The sequence below is a fragment of a genome, unplaced genomic scaffold (genome assembly GCF_019419815.1).
Source record: "Pyrus x bretschneideri cultivar Hongxiangsu unplaced genomic scaffold, Pyrus_bretschneideri_v1 Contig41, whole genome shotgun sequence".
Taxonomy (NCBI): Eukaryota; Viridiplantae; Streptophyta; class Magnoliopsida; order Rosales; family Rosaceae; genus Pyrus; species Pyrus x bretschneideri.
In genome coordinates, this window is record NW_025999735.1 from 2,930,385 (window position 1) to 2,953,295 (window position 22,911).

General features: G+C 36.0%; 2 protein-coding genes and 1 non-coding gene across 4 annotated transcripts; all 3 read left to right on the forward strand.

Moving 5' to 3' along the window:
- Positions 1-712: 712 nt before the first annotated feature.
- On the forward strand, positions 713-21,962 carry LOC103948481 (protein TONSOKU-like). 2 transcript variants are annotated; one of them, XM_048566445.1, is made up of 21 exons: positions 713-1,049; positions 1,530-1,955; positions 12,197-12,565; positions 13,370-13,546; positions 13,809-13,900; positions 15,039-15,137; positions 15,296-15,774; positions 15,864-15,907; positions 15,997-16,251; positions 16,376-16,517; positions 17,119-17,235; positions 17,818-17,918; positions 18,051-18,174; positions 18,351-18,463; positions 19,593-19,704; positions 19,862-19,966; positions 20,062-20,125; positions 20,220-20,340; positions 20,461-20,634; positions 21,059-21,176; positions 21,269-21,962. In XM_048566445.1, exons 1-21 carry the CDS (start codon positions 777-779, stop codon positions 21,745-21,747), a joined length of 3,984 nt encoding a protein of 1,327 aa, XP_048422402.1. In that variant the 5' UTR covers positions 713-776; the 3' UTR covers positions 21,748-21,962. The 2 variants fall into 2 exon arrangements, with proteins under 2 accessions (XP_048422402.1, XP_018503293.2); XM_018647777.2 differs by lacking the exons at positions 713-1,049; positions 1,530-1,955 and adding an exon at positions 10,955-11,290 and having other exon boundaries at positions 11,771-12,565.
- On the forward strand, positions 2,935-3,572 carry LOC103948480 (non-specific lipid-transfer protein 2-like). Its single transcript, XM_009359512.3, has one exon. It carries the CDS (start codon positions 3,031-3,033, stop codon positions 3,322-3,324), a length of 294 nt encoding a protein of 97 aa, XP_009357787.2. The 5' UTR covers positions 2,935-3,030; the 3' UTR covers positions 3,325-3,572.
- On the forward strand, positions 9,640-9,713 carry TRNAV-CAC. Its single transcript has one exon. It is a non-coding gene; the product is annotated as a tRNA-Val (tRNA).
- Positions 21,963-22,911: the final 949 nt, after the last annotated feature.

Below are 22,911 nucleotides of genomic sequence, written 5' to 3' on the forward strand. Positions count from 1 at the left end.
GATTAGGAGCAGATGATCCGGAGAGGATCCCTTTCCCAATTCTATCAAATGATGTATTTGATTTTTATAGAAGCAATACTGGAGAATCAAATTCAAGACCCTTAAAAATAAAGGTAAATATTCTTAACGAACTGAGCGGTAATTTCTTTGCGATCTTTCTGCCAAGATATTATTATGAGTATATAGGGCCCTTTCTGCCCTTATGGTATGATGTTGGCCTCTACAAACTCATGAGGTTAGAATTGATGAGTTCAAGCTAGGACTTTGATCATATTAAATTATTAATTAATGGGTTGTGTTTGTGTTGCATCACTAATGTTTGTGTGTGTAAAATATAGTCAATTGTATTCGACCCATTTATTTAATCATTTCGAGCAATGTGTTTACTCAAACATGCTAACATTATATTCACAATAATATATGATATTCAGTTAAAACATCGATAATACCATTGATATTCGATTGCAATATTAGTATATTACCGTTCACGTCGAGAATTTTCGCCTCCCAATGGTCCATTTGTTCATTTTTGCAGTTTCCTTTTTGGGCAGTAGCCCTTCCGATCCAATGTACCAAAACAATAAAAAAAATCTGGCCCGGCCCACATAGATTTTCTTTTGGCGGGAGTTGTGCCATCCATCTGAAATTTCCAATTCCAAAAGCCAAAACGTCAGAATCTCACATATATATTATATTTATATATATATATATATATACACTCAAACACACATACATTCCGATCTTTCTGAATCCCTCCGACGAATTAGAGAAACGAAATGCCTCGGGAGCACGCGCAGCTGACGGCGGCGAAGAAGTCATACGGGAATGCGAAGGCGGTGGGGAACCACGAGGAGGAGGCCCGGTGGGCAAACGCAATCGGCGACATGTTGAAGAAGAGAGGGGAGTACGTGGCGGCCCTCCAGTGGCTCCGAATCGACTACGATGTCTCTGTCAAGTACTTGCCCCAAAAGCATTGCCTACCCACCTGTCAGTCCCTCGGCGAGCTCTATCTTCGCCTCGAGTGCTTCAAAGAGGCTCTTATTTATCAGGTATTTTCTCGATTGGGTTCGATTCGTGTGAATTTCAATTCGATTGGAGTCCTTTTTTCCCTGGGAATTTATGTTTATTTTGGTATTAAGAATGTATTGGCAATGGGAAAGTTTTCTGGTTGGTCGCTGAGAAATTTGGGGAAGACTCGGGTGAATCAGTATCCCACGTCTTAATTTGATTAAAAAATGTTGAGCTGAGTGGAGATGTTTTGTTAGTGAGAAAATGTATCTGTTTGGTTAGTGAGAAAATGCATGAAGGTGAAAGGGATGATGACCCATTGATCTGCTTAGTACCTATAATTGCTGAGTTCAAGTTTTTCGGTTTGTTGTTTGGGATTTTCATATGGTTCTGTCCTCAGTGTAGTCTTAACAAGGGAATTAAATTCTTTAGCGTCTCTTATTTTGTTTATGATGGAATAGTTGTCTGATTTGTTCTTTTGGAGAAGAAAAAATTTGAGACTTCACCTCTTTTCGTTGCAGAAAAAACATTTACAGCTCGCTGAGGATGAAAATAATCTTGTTGAGCAGCAAAGGGCCAATACCCAACTAGGTCGTACCTACCATGAAATGTTTTTAAGGTCTATTGATGAACATTGCTCGATTCGGAATGCCATAAAGTATTTCAAGTCCGCTATGAAGCTTGCACAGATGATCAAGGAGAACCCACCTTGTAATAATTCTTTCGTTGAGGAATATATTGATGCCCATAACAATATAGGAATGCTTGAATTTGATCTTGACAATTGGGAAGAGGCTTGGAAAGTCTTCACTAAAGGATTAGAGATTTGTGACGAAGAGGAGGTAATGGAAGACGATGCTGGGCGCAGCAGGCTCCATCACAACCTTGGAAACGTTTACATAAAGCTGAGGATGTGGGATAATGCTCGAGAACACATTGAGAAGGACATTATGATATGTAAAAGAACCAGCTTAATATATCTTTGTTGGTAGAAAAGAATTCCTTTTATATTTTAGTGCGGCATATGAGGCTGCTGCATGTTGCATTGTGAGATAGTTATGCTCCATCAAGCATATATATGTATGTATTTGCTTCTGCGTTCCTAAATTCTCTGTCAGCAGACCAATTGGGTTGGGATATGGTCTTCAAGGGTGCGTTTCACCAAATTTCTTTCCAACTCTGCTCTGTAGGATAAATTCTTTGATTATTCAGCTTCAATGAAGTCGACCCTCAACCAAATGAATCTACCAGTGTGAGTTCGGATGAGCAGTTACTCACATTTTATTTCAATTCAAGTTTCCCTTGTTCACTTTTATAAACTGCTGCTTTTAGTTTTAACATTGTCATCGCAATTCACATGGTGCGTGATATCTTGATATGATTTTCAGATATTATTTTATTCGTTTGAAAAGTTTAGCAGTCCTAAGTAATACTGCATGTCCTAATGGTTCTCAGGGAGTTCACTACCGAGAGAAAAAAAAAAAACAAAAAAACGTCCAAACTAGTTGAGAGAATAGATCAAGGTGAACCCGTACCATGTCAACAAAACTAACGTATCTTTCAATCCAGCTGAGAGAATAGATATAAAGTATTAGAATAGACATAAAGTATTTTTACTTTATTTTTGGCTTTTTAGCCAATTAAATTTTTTTTTGAAACCGGCATAAGTCCTCATTTTAGCTTCTGACACTGAAATCGATAAAATTTTGGTCTCTGAATTTGTCTCTCGTAAATTATTTTCATTATTTTGTTAAAAAATTGTCAATATACTCGTCAAGTTCAGGAGTTGGTTGGCAAAAGTATATTTATGAAGGTGATCACGTAGTCGTTTTAATAAAGTAGCTGTAACATAAGTCTTTGCCACCCACCACCATGTTGCCTACTCCCTCCTATAAATACGCACCGAGGGAACTTGCCCAAGTGCACCGTACACAGACACACACACACACACACTCTCTCTCTCTCTCTCTCTCTCTCTCTCTCTCTCTCTCTCTCTCTCTCTAAATCTACTTTACTAAGACGATGAAGTTGTCATCGCGCAGTTTGGTGTTGTGTTTGGTGGTGGCGGTGGCGGTGGTGCTTTGCGAAGTGGCGGGGACGACGGAGGCAGTGACATGCAGTCCGGTGGAGTTGAGCCCATGCATGGGGCCAATAAGGTCAGGGTCAGCCCCTTCAGGCACTTGCTGCCAGAAGCTGAGGGAGCAGAGGCCTTGCCTCTGCGGGTACATTAAGAACCCAGCCCTCAGGACATACGTCACCAGCCCCAACGCCAGAAAACTTGCTTCTGCTTGCGGCGTTCCCATCCCTCAATGCTAAATACCATCACTGATCTTCTGAGATCGTGAAGAAATCTTAATTATATTGTAATAAATATGGATGATGAACTCATTGTCATTGTTCATGTGCAGCTACCATGGTACCGACTATCAGTCATTGTTGAAAAATAAGGGTACTCTCAAGTATCAATTAATAAAAATAACTGTTTGATGATAACTTGTGAAAATGTGTGGTTTATAAGTTTTTAAATGTTTGCATCTATAGCAAATGCTGGATTTAGCTCACTACATCTCAGGTTTAAATTCTCTTTTCTTCTAGTATAAATTAAAGTACTAATCGTTTGTATTGAAAAAACGTTCGCATCCACCAATTTATTTATTTATTTTTCATTTAACAGTAGACATATGTAATAATTATAACTTGGCATTATAATCAACCACAATCTCCAAATTCATGAACTTTGGATCTGAGTGTGCAAGAGCTTGTTGATATTTAAAACCTTTTGGTGTTCAAAAAAAAAAAAAAAAACCTTTTTGGTATCTTGCTTAGTGTTGGGGTTTTTGGGTAAGATATTGCCATGACGGGTACTCAGCATTTAATGGAGTGTGTACAATTCTATGGAAAGAGATCATCTCCAGATCCCTTTCTCCTAGTACATCAAATCAAAGAATTCAGACTTTTGAAATTTGATCAAACGGCTACAAATAGCGGTCCACCTTAAAAGTTATAATAACTTTAACCGTTGGATCAAAATTTCAAAGGTCGGGATCCCTTGATTTTGTGGATTAGGAGCAAGGGATCCAGAGAGGATCCCTTTCCCAACTCTATCAAATGATGTATTTGATTTTTATAGAAGCAATACTGGAGAATCAAATTCAAGACCCTTAAAAACAAAGGTAAATATTCTTAACGAACTAAGCGGCAATTTCTTTACGGTCTTTCTGTCGGTGCACTATTATAATTATATAGGGCCTTTTCTGCCCTAATGATATGATGTTGGCCTCTACCAACTCATGAGGTTAGAATTGATGAGTTCAAGCTAGAACTTTGATCATATTAAATTATTAATTAATGGGTTGTGTTTGTGTTGCATTATTTGTGTTTGTGTGTGTAAAATATAGTCAATTATATTTGACCCATTTATTTAATCATTTCCAGCAATGTGTTTACTCAAACATGCCACCAAATTCTCATTCCTTTTGACTTGTGTTGCCTTCAGTCTCGTCCAAATTATCATCCTAAAAAGATTGGACTGGGATTGTAATGGGATCAAGATCCTCTCCTAATCTAAGGATGAGGATCTTCATGACCAAGGGATGTGGATCGTTGGATGAAAATCCAACGGTTATAATTATTATAACTTTAAAGGGACTCCTCTGTTTGTAGCCGTTGAATTTTCATCCAACGGCCCACATCCCTTGGTCATGAGGATCCTCATCCTTAGATTAAGAGAGAATCCTAGTCCATTGTAATGGATGAAGAACATTGTACTATCCAACTCTAGAAGCTAACTAGTACAACACCCTAATGTTTTTTTTCCGGCTTCATTTTTGTTATCCTCTTTATACTCTACACAAAATCTCACTTTACACCTTTATAAATTATAAATGTTTTAATTTTTTTTGTTCAATAATATTGCTTTATTATCAAATTTTAATAAATTTTGATGGAATTGGGTTGTTGGAGTCTTTTAATAATATTGCTTTATTGGTTTATTAGGACCGTTGGAGTCCTTATCACTTGGTGTGAAATTAAAATGGGTTTTCAGCTTGTTCTTTCATATTTCCGAACATCATTTGGTTGATGAGTCAAATCTTTTCATAAAATCATTTCCGATAATCAATAGATACATTTAAACTCACCATCAACAAATATTAAACAAGGTTTTCTTTCCTGAGTAAAAAAATATATCATTAAATCATAATATTAAATGGCGAGCAATGCCCTTTAAATTGTAGCCTCGTAGGTTGTCGTTTGGCTATCGCTCATGTTTTGTTTTCATAAGTCTACATGCATCACACTTAGTAAAATAATATTAAATATGAAAACATGGGTGGTGTAGTCGGTTATCACGCTAGTCTCACACACTAGAGGTCCCCGGTTCGAACATGGGCTCAGACATCCATTTTAGTTTTTACTTCTAATTTGTCTCTATTTGTAAAACAATAAATTTTGTTAGATTTATGTAATAATTATAACTTGGCATGATAATCAACCACAATCCCCAAATTCATTAACTTTGGATATGAGCGTGCAAGAGCTTGATGATATTTAAAACCTTGTTGGTATCTTGCTTAGTGTTGGGGTTTTTGGGTAAGATATTGCCATTACGAGTACTCAATACTTAATGGAGTGCGCGCAATTCTATGGAAAGAGATCATCCCCAGATCCCTTCTTCCTAGTACATCAAATCAAGGGATCCGGACTTTTGAAATTTGATCAAACAGCTACAAATAGCGGTTCACTTTAAAAGTTACAATAACTTTAGCCGTTGGATCAAAATTTCAAAGGTCGGGATCCCTTGATTTTGTGGATTAGGAGGAATGGATCTGGAGAGGATCCATTTCCTAATTCTATCAAATGATGTATTTTTTTATAAAAGCAATACTGGAGATCAAATTCAAGAACCTTAAAAACAAAGGTAAATTAATGAACTGAGCTGCAATTTCTTTGCGGTCTTTCTGCCGAGGCACTATTATGATTATATAGGGCCCTTCCTGCTCTAATGATATGATGTTGGCCTCTACCAACTCATGAGGTTAGAATTGATGAGTTCAAGCTAGGACTTGATCATATTAAAATATTAAGGTTAAATAGCCAAAATGGTCCCTGAGATTTCAAATCAATAGAAGTGGTCCATGAGATTGTCCACCATCCATCATTTTGGTCATTCCATTAAAAACTCCGTTAAGTGTCCCGAAAGTTTGGGCAATTTTCAAAGCTTCGTAACTCAATCGTTTCTTAACCAAATTTGAACCATAATATATCAAAATGAAGATAGAAAAGTTTAGAATAAGAATATACCTATTTGGAAGCCAATGGTTGCTGGAGATGGCCGGAAAATAGCCTCAAAGTTGGCTAGTCCGAGGGAGAATTGGAAAACTCGCTGGAAACTGGGTAAATTTTAAACGTTCATAACTTCTTCAATACTCAACAAAATCAAGTGATTCAAAAAAAAAAAAAATCATACTTCTCGACAAGACAAAGAGAATGGTACCTTTTTTTTATGGCTAAATCACCGTGGTTTGGCCAAAAAGGGCTGGAAAGTGGCTGTTTTGGTCTCGAGTTAGCCACTTTCGAGCGGTTTTCCAGCCAAAACACTGCAATTTAGTCGTCAAAAAAGGTACCATTCTCTTTTTATCGTCGAGAAGTATGATTTTTGTTTTTGAATCATTTGATTTCGTTGAGTATTGAAGAAGTTATGAACGTTTAAATTTTATCCAGTTTCTGGCGAGTTTTCTAGTTTTCCCTCGGATCAGTCAACTTTGAGGCTATTTTCCGACTATATTCGGCAACCATTGGGCTTCCAAATAGGTATAATCTTATTCTACACTTTCCTATCTTCATTTTGATATATTATGGGTTGAATTTGGTTAAGAAACGATTGAGTTATGAAGCTTTCAAAATTGCCCAAACTTTCGGCCAAGAGCTACGGAATACGTAACGGAGTTTTTGACGGAATGACCAAAATGATGGATGGTGGACAATCTCAGGGACCACTTCTATTGATTTGAAATTTTAGGGACCAAAATGATGTGTTATGCAAATCTCAGGGACCTTTTTGACTATTTAGCCAATTATTAATTAATTGGTTGTGTTGGTATCGGATCATTTGTGTTTGTGTGTGTAAAATATAGTGAATTATATTCGACCCATTTATTTAATCATTTCGAGCAATGTGTTTACTCAAACATGCTACAAAATTCTCATTCCTTTTGACTTGTGTTGCCTTCGGTCTCGTCCAAATTATCACCCTAACAAGATTGGACTGAGATTGTAATGGATGAAGAATATTATACTATTCAACTCTAGAAGCTCTCTAGCACATCACCATAATATTTTTCCGGCTTCATTTTTGTTATTCTCTTTATACTCTACATAAAATCTCACTTCACTCCTCGATAAATGTATAAATGTTACACTTTTTCCGTCAATAATATTGCTTTATTGTCAAATTTTAATAAAATTTGATGGATTTGGATCCCATCCCTCTTTGTGAGTATCTCTAGAGATCTTCTCATCGTATCTGTTCATCATGCATCGTGCAGTTAGAAAACATTTTGAATTTTATTATTTAAAATTAAACATAAACAATACCTAATAATTTATGGTCACACGATATACGATGAATGGATGAAATGTGAGGATCCCTAAGACCTTCACAAAGACGATCTAAAGAGGATCCTCATCCTTTTTTTTTTTTTTTTTTTTGTGTTTTTGTGTTTTTGTTTTCTAAGTTCTCGTCCACTCACACATACCCTTTTTGGAAAGAAATTGTCAATTCTCTGAAGAAAAAAAATGTAATTATGACCGTTGGAGTCTTTAATCTTTATCACTTGGTGTGAAATTAAAATAGCTTAGCTGAACTCTCCCTCTCTTTAGTGTAAAAATATCGATATATTGTAACAAATATGAACGATGAATTATTGTCATTGTTCATGTGTAGCTACCATGGTACCGACTATCAGTCGTTGTACTATGATGAGAAAAAAAAGGGTACTATCAATTAATGAAAATAACTGTTTGATGATAACTTGTGAAAATGTGTGGTTTATAAGTTTTTAAATGTTTGCATTTATAGCAAATGCTGGATTTAGCTTACTGTATCTCAGGTTCAAATTCTCTTTTCTTCTAGTATAAATTAAGGTGCTAATCGTTTGTATTGAAAAAACGTTCACATCCACCATTTTTTTTATTTATTTATTTTTCATTTAACATTAGACATATGTAATAATTATAACTTGGCATTATAATCAACCACAATCCCCAAATTCATGAACTTTGGATCTGAGCGTGCAAGAGCTTGCTGATATTTAAAACCTTTTCGGTATCTTGCTTAGTGTTGGGGTTTTTGGATAAGATATTGCCATGACGGGTACTCAGTACTTAATGGAGTGCGAACAATTCTATGGAAAAGGGATTCTCTCGGGATCCCTTCCTCCTAGTCCATCAAATCAAGGGATCCGGACTTTTGAAATTTGATTCAACAACTACAAATAGGGGTCCACTTTAAAAGTTATAATAACTTTAGCCGTTGGATCAAAATTTCAAAGTTCGGGATCCCTTGATTTTGTGGATTAGGAGGAAGGAATCCGGAGAGGATCCCTTTCCCAATTCTATCAAATGATGTATTTCATTTTTATAGAAGCAATATTGGAGAATCAAATTCAAGACCCTTAAAAACAAAGGTAAATATTCTTAACGAACTGAGCAGCAATTTCTTTGCGGTTTTTCTGTCGGTGCACTATTATAATTATATAGGGCCCTTTCTGCCCTAATGATATGATGTTGGCCTCTACCAACTCATGAGGTTAGAATTGATGAGTTCAAGCTAGAACTTTGATCATATTAAATTATTAATTAATGGGTTGTGTTTGTGTTGCATTATTTGTGTTTGTGTGTGTAAAATATAGTCAATTATATTCGACCCTTTTATTTAATCATTTCGAGCAATTTGTTTAATCAAACATGCTACAAAATCTCATTCCTTTTGACTTGTGTTGCCTTCAGTCTCGTCCAAATTATCATCCTAAAAAGATTGGACTGGGATTGTAATGGATGAAGAACATTGTACTATCCAACTCTAGAAGCTCACTAGTACAACACCATAATATTTTTTTCCGGCTTCATTTTTGTTATCCTCTTTATACTCTACACAAAATCTCACTTTACATCTTTATAAATGTATAAATGTTATAATTTTTTGTTCAATAATATTGCTTTATTATCAAATTTTAATAAATTTTGATGAAATTGGGTTGTTGGAGTCTTTTAATAATATTGCTTTATTAGGACCGTTGGAGTCCTTATCACTTGTTGTGAAATTAAAATGGGTTTTCAGCTTGTTCTTTCATATTTCTGAACATCATTTGGTAGACGAGTTAAATCTTTTCGTAAAATTATTTCCGATAATCAATAGATACATTTAAACTTGCCATCAACCAATATTAAACAAGGTTTCCTTTCCTAAGTAAAAAAATATATCATTAAATCATAATATTAAACGGCAAGCAATGCCCTTTAAATTGTAGCCTCGTAGGTTGTCGTTTGGCTATCGCTCATGTTTTGTTTTCACAAGTCTACATGCATCACATTTAGTAAAATACTATTAAATATGAAAACATGGACAAATCAGTCTGGGTGGTGTAGTCGGTTATCACGCTAGTCTCACACACTAGAGGTCCCCGGTTCGAACCCGGGCTCAGACATCCATTTTAGTTTTTACTTGTAATTTGTCTCTATTTGTCAAACAATAGATTTTGTAAGATTAAGTGTTAGATTAGTCATCAACAAGATTCGAACGTAGACAGTCATGCAAGAGCTTAATATATTTCCACCACTATGGTAAAAGCCACTTGCAATGCATATATAATTATATTTCATCAACTTTTGCTCCACATTTTTACATGTGACGACCTACAGTTTGTTTACTTATTATATTCACTATAAATAGCTCATTTCTACTTCTTTCAAATTTATGTGCTTCCATGTCCGCACATAAACGATGTTAAAAATGAATTTCACATTGATCGGAGGAAGAATTTTTTATGAACTTATAAGTAAGTTTACTTACTCTTCATATTGCTAATTGGTTTTATAGTAAAACCTCAATTTTTTCATAGTAGAAAACTATGCCTTACAAATTGGCAGGAATTGGATCTTCATCTAGAGTTGTTTATTTTGCAATTTCTCCTAAAATCATTTTTAAAGGAGATGTCAAAATTGCCACATAGACATACAATAGTAAAAAATACCAGCAAATTCTCTCCAACTGAGTCTTTAGTTTCTTACGTGACGTTGAGTTAATTGAACGCAAAACTTTATGCTGTCAAATTTATTTAATGATTTTGTAATATATATGATGCAATATATAATAAGTGTTTTTATGTGTTCTAAGTATTTGATTGGTTGTCTAAATAATTGAACTCACAAAGAGATAAAAAATAAATAAATATAGAATGACATTATTATTTAACCGTATCGGGTAGATCAAAAAATTTGCAAAATGTCAAACTACCACATAGCCCTCAAATATCATTTGATGTTTTAAATTAACATTTGATTTGAAGATATTCCAATGGAGACTTTCTTTAGACCAAATTCAAGACACAGAGCGATGAGAACAAAAATATTGCAACCGAATATTAATGTGATGTCAGTACTAACATTATATTCACAATAATCTATGTGGCGTTGATATTCAGTTAAAACATCGATCGCAATAGTATTACCGTTCACGTCGAGAATTTTCGCCTCCCAATGGTCCATTTGTTCATTTTTGCAGTTTCCTTTTTGGGCCGTAGCCCTTCCGATCCATTGTACCAAAACAATAAAAAATCTGGCCCGGCCCACATAGATTTTGTTTTGGCGGGAGTTGTGCCCTCCATCTGAAATTTCCAATTCCAAAAGCCGAAACGTCAGAGTCTCATATATATATATATTTATATATATACACTCAAACACACATACATTCCGATCTCTCTGAATCCCTCCGACGAATTAGAGAAACGAAATGCCTCGGGAGGATGCGCAGCTGACGGCGGCGAAGAAGTCATACCGGAATGCGAAGGCGGTGGGGAACCACGAGGAGGAGGCCCGGTGGGCAAACGCAATCGGCGACATGTTGAAGAAGAGAGGGGAGTACGTGGCGGCCCTCCAGTGGCTCCGAATCGACTACGATGTATCTGTCAAGTACTTGCCCCAAAAGCATTGTCTCCCCACCTGTCAGTCCCTCGGCGAGCTCTATCTTCGCCTCGAGTGCTTCAAAGAGGCTCTTATTTATCAGGTATTTTCTCGATTGGGTTCGATTCGTGTGAATTTCAATTCGATTGGAGTCCTTTTTCCCCTGGGAATTTTTGTTTATTTTGGTATTAAGAATGTATTGGCAATGGGAAAGTTTTCTGGTTGGTCGCTGAGAAATTTGGGGAAGATTCGGGTGAATAAGTATCCTACTTCTTAATTTGATTAAAAAATGATGAGCTGAGTGGAGAGGTTTTGTTAGTGAGAAAATATATCTGTTTGGTTAGTGAGAAAATGCATGAAGGTGAAAGGGATGATGACCCATTGATCTGGTTAGTACCTATAATTGCTGAGTTCAAGTTTTTCGGTTTGTTGTTTGGGATTTTCATATGGTTCTGTCCTCTGTGTAGTCTTAAAAAGGGAATTAAATTCTTTAGCGTCTCTTATTTTGTTTATGATGGAATAGTTGTATGATTAGTTCTTTTGGAGAAGAAAAAATTTGAGACTTCACCTCTTTTTGTTGTAGAAAAAACATTTACAGCTCGCTGAGGATGAAAATAATCTTGTTGAGCAGCAAAGGGCCAATACCCAACTAGGTCGTACCTACCATGAAATGTTTTTAAGGTCTATTGATGAACATTGCTCGATTCGGAATGCCAAAAAGTATTTCAAGTCCGCTATGAAGCTTGCACAGATGATCAAGGAGAACCCACCTTCTAATAATTCTTTCGTTGAGGAATATATTGATGCCCATAACAATATAGGAATGCTTGAATTTGATCTTGACAATTGGGAAGAGGCTCGGAAAGTCTTAACTAAAGGATTAGAGATTTGTGACGAAGAGGAGGTAATGGAAGATGATGCTGGGCGCAGCAGGCTCCATCACAACCTTGGAAACGTTTACATAAAGCTGAGGATGTGGGATAATGCTCGAGAACACATTGAGAAGGACATTATGATATGTAAAAGAATCGAGCATTGTCAAGGGGAGGCAAAGGGGTACATCAATCTTGGTGAATTGCATTACCTAATTCAGAAGTATGAGGAAGCTATCCATTGCTACCAAAAAGCACTTGAACTGGCAAAATCAATGGAAGATGAGGATGCTTTACTCAGGCAAATTGATCAAAATATTGAGACTGTAGAAGAAGCCAGGAAAGTAATGGATGGGCTGAAGAAAGAAGAGCAGAATCTCAAAAAGCTAATGAGAGACATGGCCAGTGCAAGAGGCACACCACGTGAGAGGAAGTGTCTGCTGCAGCAAATTGCTTCTCTTGATTGTCTGATTGAGAAATCAAGGATGATCTTGGCCTGGCCAAAGGTACATACTTGACTCAATATGTTTTCTCTCACTCTCTACTCTTTTGAACTGTATGTTGTCCATTTAGTATCTTGTTTCTATCTTAAATATATCTTTGTTGGTAGAAAAGAAATCCTTTTATATTTTAGTGCGACATATGAGGCTGCATGTTGCATTGTGAGATAGTTATGCTCATCAAGCATATATATGTATATAGTTTCTTCTGCATTCCTAAATTCTCTGTCAGTAGACCAATCGGGTTGGGATATGGTCTTCAAGGGTGTGTTTCACCAAATTTGTTTCCAACTCTGCTCTGTAGGATAAATTCTTTGATTATTCAGCTTCAATGAAATTGACCCTCAACCAAATGAATCTGCCAGTGTTTGTTCCGATGAACAGTCACTCACTTTTGTCCAATTTGTTGGATAAATTTGCTTTTTTGGTTGGGCTTTTTTGGCCATGTGGTTTGCACAATTAGTTGTATTTCTCAAACTGTAAAAACTCATTCACATGCTGCTTTATTCTTTGGTTGGAAAGATTTTGATGGTGACGAATCTTGTTGGTATTATATGCTGTTAGGGAGGTCTCTAGGATGATTATGAAGAAGGGTTCTTTCATGAACATCATTGTTTTTAATACAGCAATTGTCTTCTGTTACCAAAAGAAAAAATGCATTTTTAATCATCTCACTAACATCCCTTATTCTTGAAAGTTGAATGCAATAATGGATAAGTTAACTGAAAATTCATAGCCAGGAAGTAAAGATCATTCTTCCTCTGTGAACAAGAGCAATGCTTTTCATTATTGTGAAATTTTATTTTTCAGCCCCTTGAATTTGCAAAAAAGAAGAAAGTTTTAGCAAGTGAGCTTTATGACCAAGAAAAGATCAGTGATTCACTTTTGGTTATTGGAGAATCATACCAGAACCTACGAGAGTTCAAGAAAGCCCTTAAATGGTGCACGAAGAGTTTGGAGAAATACAAGTCAATTGGCAATTTGGAGGTAAGTTGGTGTATGTTTTATAACATTATACATTATGATGAGTAGTTGTGTCCTTGGAAAAGAAGTAATTTGGATTTGAAACTTGCTTAAATTAATTCTTAGTAGACTTTGGCAAGCTTGGTGTAGGCTATGTCATGTAAGTAGAGATCGTGATGGTCCTGCTAGGCAACATTAGGATTTCATTCATGTATTTCAATCAAGTTGATGTTTGTACTGTACATCCACTGTTACTATATGCTTACTTAAAACTGGTAATGTTCAGGGGCAGGCGTTAGCCAAAGTTAATATAGGTGATGTTTTAGACAGTGTTGATAATTTGGAAGGAGCACTAGATGCATTTGAAGAGGGCTACAGGTATGGTTTCTCCAGTGGACATTTCTTTTTGAAATTGGAAGATAACAAAGAAGCTTTCTAATCACCATGCTCAGCACAAAACCCACCTTGTTGCATGCATAGGAAATTGTGAAATACAAACTTTTGATATCATGAACACCTGTGAGCAATTGGGTCACATTGCTTTTAATGTTCTGTTCATTTATTTTTGCAGTCTAATAATTTTCATTGACAACTTGCTATAAAAAAAAAATATTCCAAAATGCATTTTCACATGACAAAGAAGTTGTAGGTGTTGTTGTAGGGCGTGGAGAGTATGCTTATATTCAACATATCAAAAATAAATTCCAGAAAATGAGAGGAATATTATCTTTTCATAGCTCAGTGATAGAGTACATAGGTGTTTAAATAGAAAGCAATGCACCAGTTTTCCTAGTATTATAATGTACATGATTAGTAGTTTTCCAAACCAGAACCAGCTTGTTCTCAGACTGAACAGAGTTAATGCTGGAGGGATTGAGTTAAAAACTGCGTTTCCAGCCCCTTTAATTTTCGCATTAAGTAATTCTCATTAAGAACCTTAAAGATAGTACTTGATCACAATGCACATTTTATTTCAATTCAAGTTTCCCTTGTTCACTTTTATAAACTGCTGCTTTTAGTTTTAACATTGTCATCGCAATTCACATGGTGTGTGATATCTTGATATGATTTTCAGATATTCTTTTATTCATTTTAAAAGTTTAGCAGTCCTAAGTAATACCGTGTGTCCTAATGGTTCTCAGGGAGTTCACTACTGAGAGAAAAAAACAAAAAAACGTCCAAACCAAAAATGAATTGAAATTTATTTATGATAGGGGATTTATATTAGAAACTTATATGAAAGAGAGTTCATTCTGACTCTTGAGTACCCCCAAGGTGTTTGTGAAAGAGTCATGTAGCCAACCTCAGTATTTGGGTTGTGTTGAGTTTGTTTTCCATAAATGAGCTGTTGGTACTTACTCTAGCTCTTAAGGTAGAGTACCATTCAATTATAAATTTGGCTATAACTGTATAACTTTCTTTTATGACCTCCGAAAGAAACTTACTTCTTTTCTGACCTAAAATGAAATTTACTTGCTTTCAAGGGTTGTGTTGAATTCATACTACTGTCCTGCAGGCTTGCTGTTGAGGCTAACCTTCCTTCGGTGCAGCTAATGGCACTAGAAAATATGCACTATAGTCACATGATAAGATTTGACAATGTGGAAGAAGCCAGGTAATTCGTGCGATCCCCTTATCCAAATAGGGTGAAGTCGAGTTCTTCAGATGGAAAATAATTACCGAGTGGTTTGTGTATTAGAATTTTTTGTTGCATCATATTTTGGATGGAGTTTTCTATAAGTTGTTTTTAAAGGCAGATGGTTTTTTTTGTAGGAGATTGCAGTTTCGTATTAAAGAATTGAAGAAATCAGAACATAAAGATCTTGAAACAGAGAATGTGGCAGAGGATCGCTGCTCTGAATCTGATACAGAAGGGAGTGGTCATCTGTCAGATGGTGTGCATAATGCATGCTGTTCTTCAGAGATTAGAAAATCTAGTTCCAGCAGATCACAGTCTTTAGCCAGTATGGAAGAGTTAAACGATGATGAACCTTTAATTTCTCTCAAATGTTCCACCAAAGATTCACTCAAGTTGAAATCCCCTCCTTCAGGAAAACAAAATAACACCATCCAGACAAATGTTTCATCAAAAAATTTGTCGAAGACAGACACCAATGAGCAGACAGTCATTGGGCGTAAACGTGTTCGTTTAGTCCTTTCTGATGATGAAGATGAAATGCAAGATGAGGTACCCTGCTCAAAAAGCTGGTCTAAGAAACAACCATTAGAATTTGTTGCTACATCTGATGAATGTAAGTTTTAATCATGACTTAATTTGACCTTCAATTATAACCACAGTGAAAAGCCATAACATTCAATTATATTTCTTATCTGGTTGCAGTGAAGAGTAAAAGTAACACAGCCAGTCCTGCTCGTATATTTCAGGTAGGGCTAGTATCAGATTAATCATGGAGATTATTGTCGCCCTAGTGTTGTAGATGTATTTTAAGTGCTTACTTCTTTGGGGTTTGTAGGATGTCTCAGCCTATACCACAAATGGTGCCATGAGGTTTTGCGATCCTGTTGATATTGAACAAAGCTCTAGTTCATGCAAATCCAGGAATCTTAGTTTGGTCACTCAAAAAAGCAAAGGTTTTAATGCTTTAAGATCCGATGGAAGTCCTATTGTTGCTAATGGCTCTAAAGGTGACACCAGTGTCTCTAAAAATGTAGTGTATGACAATGATGCTGCCCATCTTATGTTTCTTACGTCTGACGATGAACACAATGTGAGTGCTACTCAACTCACTTGTATGCAGATGGTTCTATTTGGTTCTATGTCTCTGATTCCTTGTTGCCACTGTTTTTTAGTTGTATTATTTACTAAATTGTGGTCTTCTTCGTTAATTGCAGCAATGCATTACATTCAAGATTGACAGAGACCTAATACATTTGGATTATGGCTCATTTTCTGATAAGTTAAGCATTGAGTCTATCAAGACTGAACTGGCATGCTTATACTACTTACGGCTTCCTATTGAAAGAAGATCAGAGGGTAGGCATCAGTCGAGTTTAGCATGTTTCTAGTTGCTAGTATTTATATCACTAAAATGTTGGCAAGATGATTCACTGAATTGCAGCGGATATGTTATTCATACAGAGATTTTTATTTTATTTGTATTCATTTTTAAGGAAAGAAAGAATTTGAATGGTTTTTTAAAACATTTCACTATTCTCCAAGATGAAAACTAGGTAGTTGTGCATGATATAAACACTAGGGTGTTTTAAATAACTTTGCTGTATTGTTATATGTATTTGTGGCACATACAGAGGTGTTGTTGGTGAAATAATCATACTAAGTTGGTGATTTCACAATTAATAGAGTAGGCCACTTTGTCTCAGTGGTGCACTACAAATTCTGGCCAAGTCGCTTAGACATGGTTAAGCTTGCCTGCATATGGAACTTTTTATGTGCTCTTTAGTTCATTTCATGTGTCTAAATTGAATGCTTAAATTTTTCTAGGTTTTATCCTTAAGAGTTTGGCACCATTATGTTTTATTGCTCTCTCTCTCTCTCTCTCTCTCTCTCTCTCTCATGTTAAATGATCTGTTTTCTTCAAAACGTCTTGTGATTGTACTAATACTCAGATTTTCAGGGCTGCTTCCAAAAATAAAGAATATAAAATGGGGTGAGAGAGTTGTAGAATCCCTGGAAGCATTTGAAATGCTTAAGCAGCATATGGGGAAAGCCTTGGTTGAAGCTTTTATTGATGGTATGTGCTCCAACAGTTCAAAGCTCACTTCATATGTTCTGATCTTCATTTAAATGACATGTCTATTTGAACTCTTCTTTTATTTTAGATATGTACTGTGTTCTATTCTGTTTTGTTGGAAATGCAACTCATTCAAAATAAATGACGTCATTTAAGATTTAACTGATTGAAGGCACTATTCAATTGGATACAACATGGTTATGTTATAATTGTAATCCTATTAAAAAATGTACTATTTTGTAATTGCAATCAACAAACTAGTCCTTTGGAGTTATTTTTACAATGCATCTGATTTGTTTTTATTTTCCTGGGATTTTCTTGTGGTTCTGTGGGGTTATTACTTTCTTGTGGATTGTGCAAACCAGATAATACTTTTCAGAGTCCATGATGTCATGATTCCAAATTCCAACTTGGATGTTTATGGTTTTCTGTTTGCAGTGATATGTACATATGATTTTAGATTTTTTGTATATTTATTTATAGTTTCTGCTAGGGATAACATAAGATTCTAAAAGGAAATATATTATTTTCCAACTTCTTGTATGTTAATATGCAATCCAACTTCACCTGTTACCAACACAGGATGGGTTCAAAAGAGGTTGATAAAACTATACACTGATTGCTGCTATAAGTCATCTGCGACACCCAATATGAAGCTGCTTAAGAAACTCTATGAGCAGGAGGTAAGGCTGGAGGAAAATTGAGTGAGGGCATCCTTGTTCTGTATTCGACAATCTATTGTGAGATGATAAACTCATATTTTTGTTTGGACCTTTACTCTATTTGCTGATTGTGGTATTTTTTTCGTCTGTCAGGTCTCAGATGATGATGTTAGTGTGTCTGATTGTGGACTGCAAGACTTTTCATTAGCCCCATTGTTGGATGCCCTGCGTATAGATAAAACATTTGCAATGCTAGACCTTTCTCACAATGCATTAGGTAACACTATAGCATCTGATTTCTAGGCTATGGTTATTTAGATTTGAAAATGTTGCTTCTGGACTAGAAATTATGGAGTAGCCTTTCTGTAAACATTCTTCACCTAGACTCAGGCCTAAAAATTATCCCAGGAATTGTGGGCTGTCCTAACCGTTTATTGGCTCATTGTTTTCCAGGAATTGATACAATGAAGAAGCTGCAGCAAGTAATCACATCATCAAGCCAAAAGTATGCTGGGTTGATGTTGGATCTCCACTCTAACCGATTTAGTATAAATTCTTTGGCTCAGGTATTTAACCAGCGTTGCAACAATTTTTATGTTAAAGCTTAGGCTGACTTCTTTGATTGATTCACCTACATGTTTTTCCCAAGTATTGAGTTTATGCAAGAAAAAGTGTAAGCAAGAGTGAACTTTAACTCTCTCCCGCCTTTTGTTTGTTGCCAGATGGCTATATTGTGGATAAGAAATCCATCATCTGAGATCAAATCTAATGTACTAGATCATACCTCTCAAATAGGACTAATTTACAAAAATCAAAACTTTAACCCAAACTCATTCTACAGCTGCTAACACATCCATCATCTTAGAAGAACGAGAATAATCCCTGAACTCATTCAAAACTCATGCCCCAGTATCTAACTCTATCCCAGTAAGTTTTTAGAATAATGGTATCAAAGCAGGAGATCTGGAGTTTACATCCTTGTAATTATCACCTCCTAAGCTCCTAATGCAGGCTATTACAATTTGAGTTGCTATTGCATGGTCTAAGGGCTTAAGTTCGGAAAAAATGGCAAACTAATAATTTCCTTGTAACCAGTTAAAGACTGAAACTTCATCTATCATTTTGTTTGTTGCCAGTTGGCTATATTGTGCATAAGAAATCCACCATCTAAGATCAAACCTAATGTACCATATCAGACCTCTCAAAATGGGCTAATTTACAAAAATCAAAGTTTTAACCCAAACTCATTCTACAGCTGCTAGCACATCCATCATCGTAGAAGAACAGGAATAATCCCTGAACTCATTCAAAACTGATGCCCAAAATGCTCCCCAGTATCTAACTCTGTTCCAGTAAGTTTTTAGAATAATGGTATCAAAGCAAGAGATCTGGAGTTTGCGTCCTTGTAATTTTCACCTCCTAAGCTCCTAATGCAGGCTATTATAATGTGAGTTGTTATTGCATAGTCTAATGGCTTAAGTTTGTAAAAAATGGTAAATGAATAATTTCCCCTAACCAGTTAAGGACTGAAACTTCATTATATGCAATGACTATTGGATCATGGATTTTTGTAGCTTTATTATATGCAATGACTATTTCAGTAGGAACTATAATTTAATTTTCTGTTATCAGGACAATGGTAAGGCCTTTTTGTACTCACTCATCCCCAACCATTTTCTGTGTTTCAATCTTCAGATTTGTGAATGCCCTTTGCTATTTGCTCGATTGGAAGTGCTCAATATCTCTGAAAATCCTCTCACTGATAGATGTGCATCTTGCCTCTCCATTATCTTGGAAAATTGCAAGGGTAAAGTGCTTTCCGTGAAGCTCAAGCATTTAAACTTTTTCTGTTCCTTATTGATGTGTAGTAGCGTATATGCCTCTTGGTAAATCTAGTTCTTTTAATGGATTTTGTTCAAAGTAACACTCAATCATCCCTGCTTATATGGGACTTTGCTTTGTAGCTCTTTGCAGCTTGAGCATAGAGTGCTGTTCTGTCACGTCTACAACAATTGAAAAGGTTGCCAATGCATTGAATGCTGATTCTGTGCTTGAGCAACTTTGTATAGGTATGCTTGACATATGGTAATTGCAATACACATTAGTGGCTGGACTATTTTTCTTATCACTTAATAGGTTGTCTCAATTCCTCTCCTTCTCACAGGATATAACTCAATTCGCGAAAATACCATCATTAATTTACTTTCCAAGCTTGGCACTTTGAAAAGGTTTAGATCTAAACAAAATCAATCTTTCTTTCAGTATGCATAGGTAACTCTATCCACTAATTGGTGCGAATATACAAATTTCTTTCTTATGCAGATTTTCAAAATTAAGTCTGAATGGACTGAAGCTAAAACAGTCTGTAGTAGATAGCCTTTGCAAGCTTGCTAAAACCTTGTCCTTGTCAGGATTAAGTCTTCGGGAGACTGGAATTGGTATTGTGAGTGCACTGTCATTTTGCACTAACTTCTCACTTTTGTTTGATTTACATCATTAGGCATATTCTCCGACTCCTTTCTGGCTTTTTTCCAATTTTGTTTATTTTGTTGTTCTTTTGAAGGATGGGGCATTACTATTAACTGAGTCATTGTTCAGCCAAACTTCAGAGTTTGTGAAACTTGACTTTTCAAATTGTGAAGTGACGTCGAATTATGTTCACAAACTAAGCACTGATTCTTCGATGATCTGTGGCATTGTTGAGCTGAACCTTTCGGAAAATCCTATCATGGAGGAGGTTTGTTCTTTTGACTCGGGGGTTGCTAAATGTCAAACTTGTTATGTTTGTCTTGTTTCTGCTCTCTGTTGCAACTAGAAACCGCTTTTTATTGGTGGCAGAAGCAGCAAGTAATACTATGTCTGAAAACTGGAAATTGTATTATAAGTTTCAAATATGAACTTGCTTGTCAGCTTCACTACCATAAAAGTTGAGTCTAAAAGACGGTTGTATTTGAGTTGTCTCAGTCAAAAGCTGATCTAGATCATTCTTATATAGAATTACATGCAGATATAGCCCTGATAAGCCCGAAGAATGTTGTCATTAGTCTCTTTGCTAATCTAAGAATGAGCTTCTGCTATGAGAGAATTTCTTGGATCTTACCAAGACAAAAAGGGTTGTCCATGCTTTTCTAATTAATTCCATTTCATAACTATGAACACAGGGTAGCAATGCGTTATCATCAATGCTTTTGGATTCTCAATGTTCTCTGAAAGTGTTGTCCCTTCAAAAGTGCAAGCTTGGTACTGCTGGAATTCTTCGAATAATCCAAGCACTATCGGGTTCACACCACTAAGCTCACCCCTCTGTCCTAACTCCCAAACATTAGTCCCTAGAAGTGAACTAATAATTTGTTGTTTGATGTTTCAAGCAGATAATGGTTGTCTTGAAGAGCTAAACCTTGCTGACAACGCCAATGTGGAAAAACAGTACTCTGAATCTACTCCAACCTCATCTGCACCAAAGGAAGCTAATACTGCTCAACCGGATTCCTGCCATGCGAACACTGATTTAGATATGCTTGAAGTTGCTGATAGTGAAGATGATCAAGAAAAAGTTGAAACTGCTGCACATGAATTTGACGACAGCTGCACAAGCCCGTGGCAAAGTACTTCCTCGTCTCCTAGGAGCCAGTTTATTCAAGAGCTTTCTACTGCCGTTAGTATGGCAAAAAATTTGCAGCTACTGGACCTTAGCAGTAATGGCTTCTCCAGAGAGAATGCAGAGACATTTTATTCTTCATGGTCAAGCTCGAGAGTCGGTTCAGCTCAGAGGCATATCAAGGACCAGACCATCCATTTATTTGTGAAGGGAATCAAGTGTTGTGTGAAACCCTGCTGCAGAAAGGATTAGTTTTCTTGCTTCTTGCTGCAACAACATCCTCATTGAGTACCAGTACCAACTTCACCTTTAAGATGACGGTGTCACTTCATACTTCCAAATTTATCGCACATTAAAACTGGAAAATGTATAGATACATGACTGCGTAATCATGCGGACCATAACCTGACGCCAGGGGCATGATGCTCCGCTCGATTTCTATTTGCAATGAACAAAAGTTTGATACAGTTTCGATGTTTTCTTTTATATTGCTGCCAATGATATTTTGTTTTGGCTCTGCCCTTGCTCGAGGAATACTTTTGATTTCTGTTAGGGCTAGTTTGGTATTATTGTGCTTTTAAAAAAATTGTTTATGTTGTTGTACCGTGAGAATAAATAGTTCTAAAATAAATTTGTTAAGTGTTTGGTAAATTTTTTTTTTTGTTAAAGTTTTTTAACCAAAAAAAAAAAATAATGTCGAATTGTTTGGTAAACTTTTATATAAATTGTTAAAGGACTGGTAATATGATATAATAATTGTTAAAGAGAATAATGTAAAGATAATAATTGAAAATTTTGTAAACTATGCAGAGTATACTTTCTATCTGAAGGCAGTCATGTAGAACATGTTTTAGTATGTATAGTTTGACCGACTTTTCAGTTGAGGACATGTAAAGACAATGTGCTTCACTTAAGTTGCCATATACAACTAAGCACGCCATCAATCAAGTTTGGCAGCTATTTTTCATGGACTTAGGTGATCTTGGGACCATTCGAAAATCGGAAGAAGCGCTTGTTATGACATTTGAGAATCACCAAACAGTCTGGACAGGTGGTGGAAGAAAGAAGACTATCATGGCTGTGCAACAGAAGCTTTGCACCAAGAAGAAAGATCTAATTTAGACGAAGATGAATACAAAGAAGGCTATCATGCCTTTGTTGTTCTTTGGACTTTGATTCCAACAAAGAAGAAAGACTTTCTTGCTTCATTTCCCAAGTGACCAACTCCCCATTTTTTTTTCTTTTTCTTTTTTTAAGTGTAAACATACACTTATTTATAAGATGTACAAATTTACTTAAATTTGTCTAATCCATCTAGATCCCGTTTAGACACATAGGCGCTAGGTCCTAACCCACCGCCCTAATTAGCACCTAGCGTATCTTAATTAGGACCCTCCGATGTTGGAATCTTAAATC

Coding starts and splice junctions, on each gene's coding strand:
- LOC103948481 (XM_048566445.1), top strand. CDS start 777: ATGCCTCGGGAGCACGCGCAGCTGACGGCGGCGAAGAAGTCATACGGG. Junction 15,138..15,295: donor GACAATGTGGAAGAAGCCAG/GTAATTCGTGCG, acceptor TTTTTTTTGTAG/GAGATTGCAGTTTCGTATTA. Junction 18,464..19,592: donor GTATAAATTCTTTGGCTCAG/GTATTTAACCAG, acceptor TTCAATCTTCAG/ATTTGTGAATGCCCTTTGCT.
- LOC103948480 (XM_009359512.3), top strand. CDS start 3,031: ATGAAGTTGTCATCGCGCAGTTTGGTGTTGTGTTTGGTGGTGGCGGTG.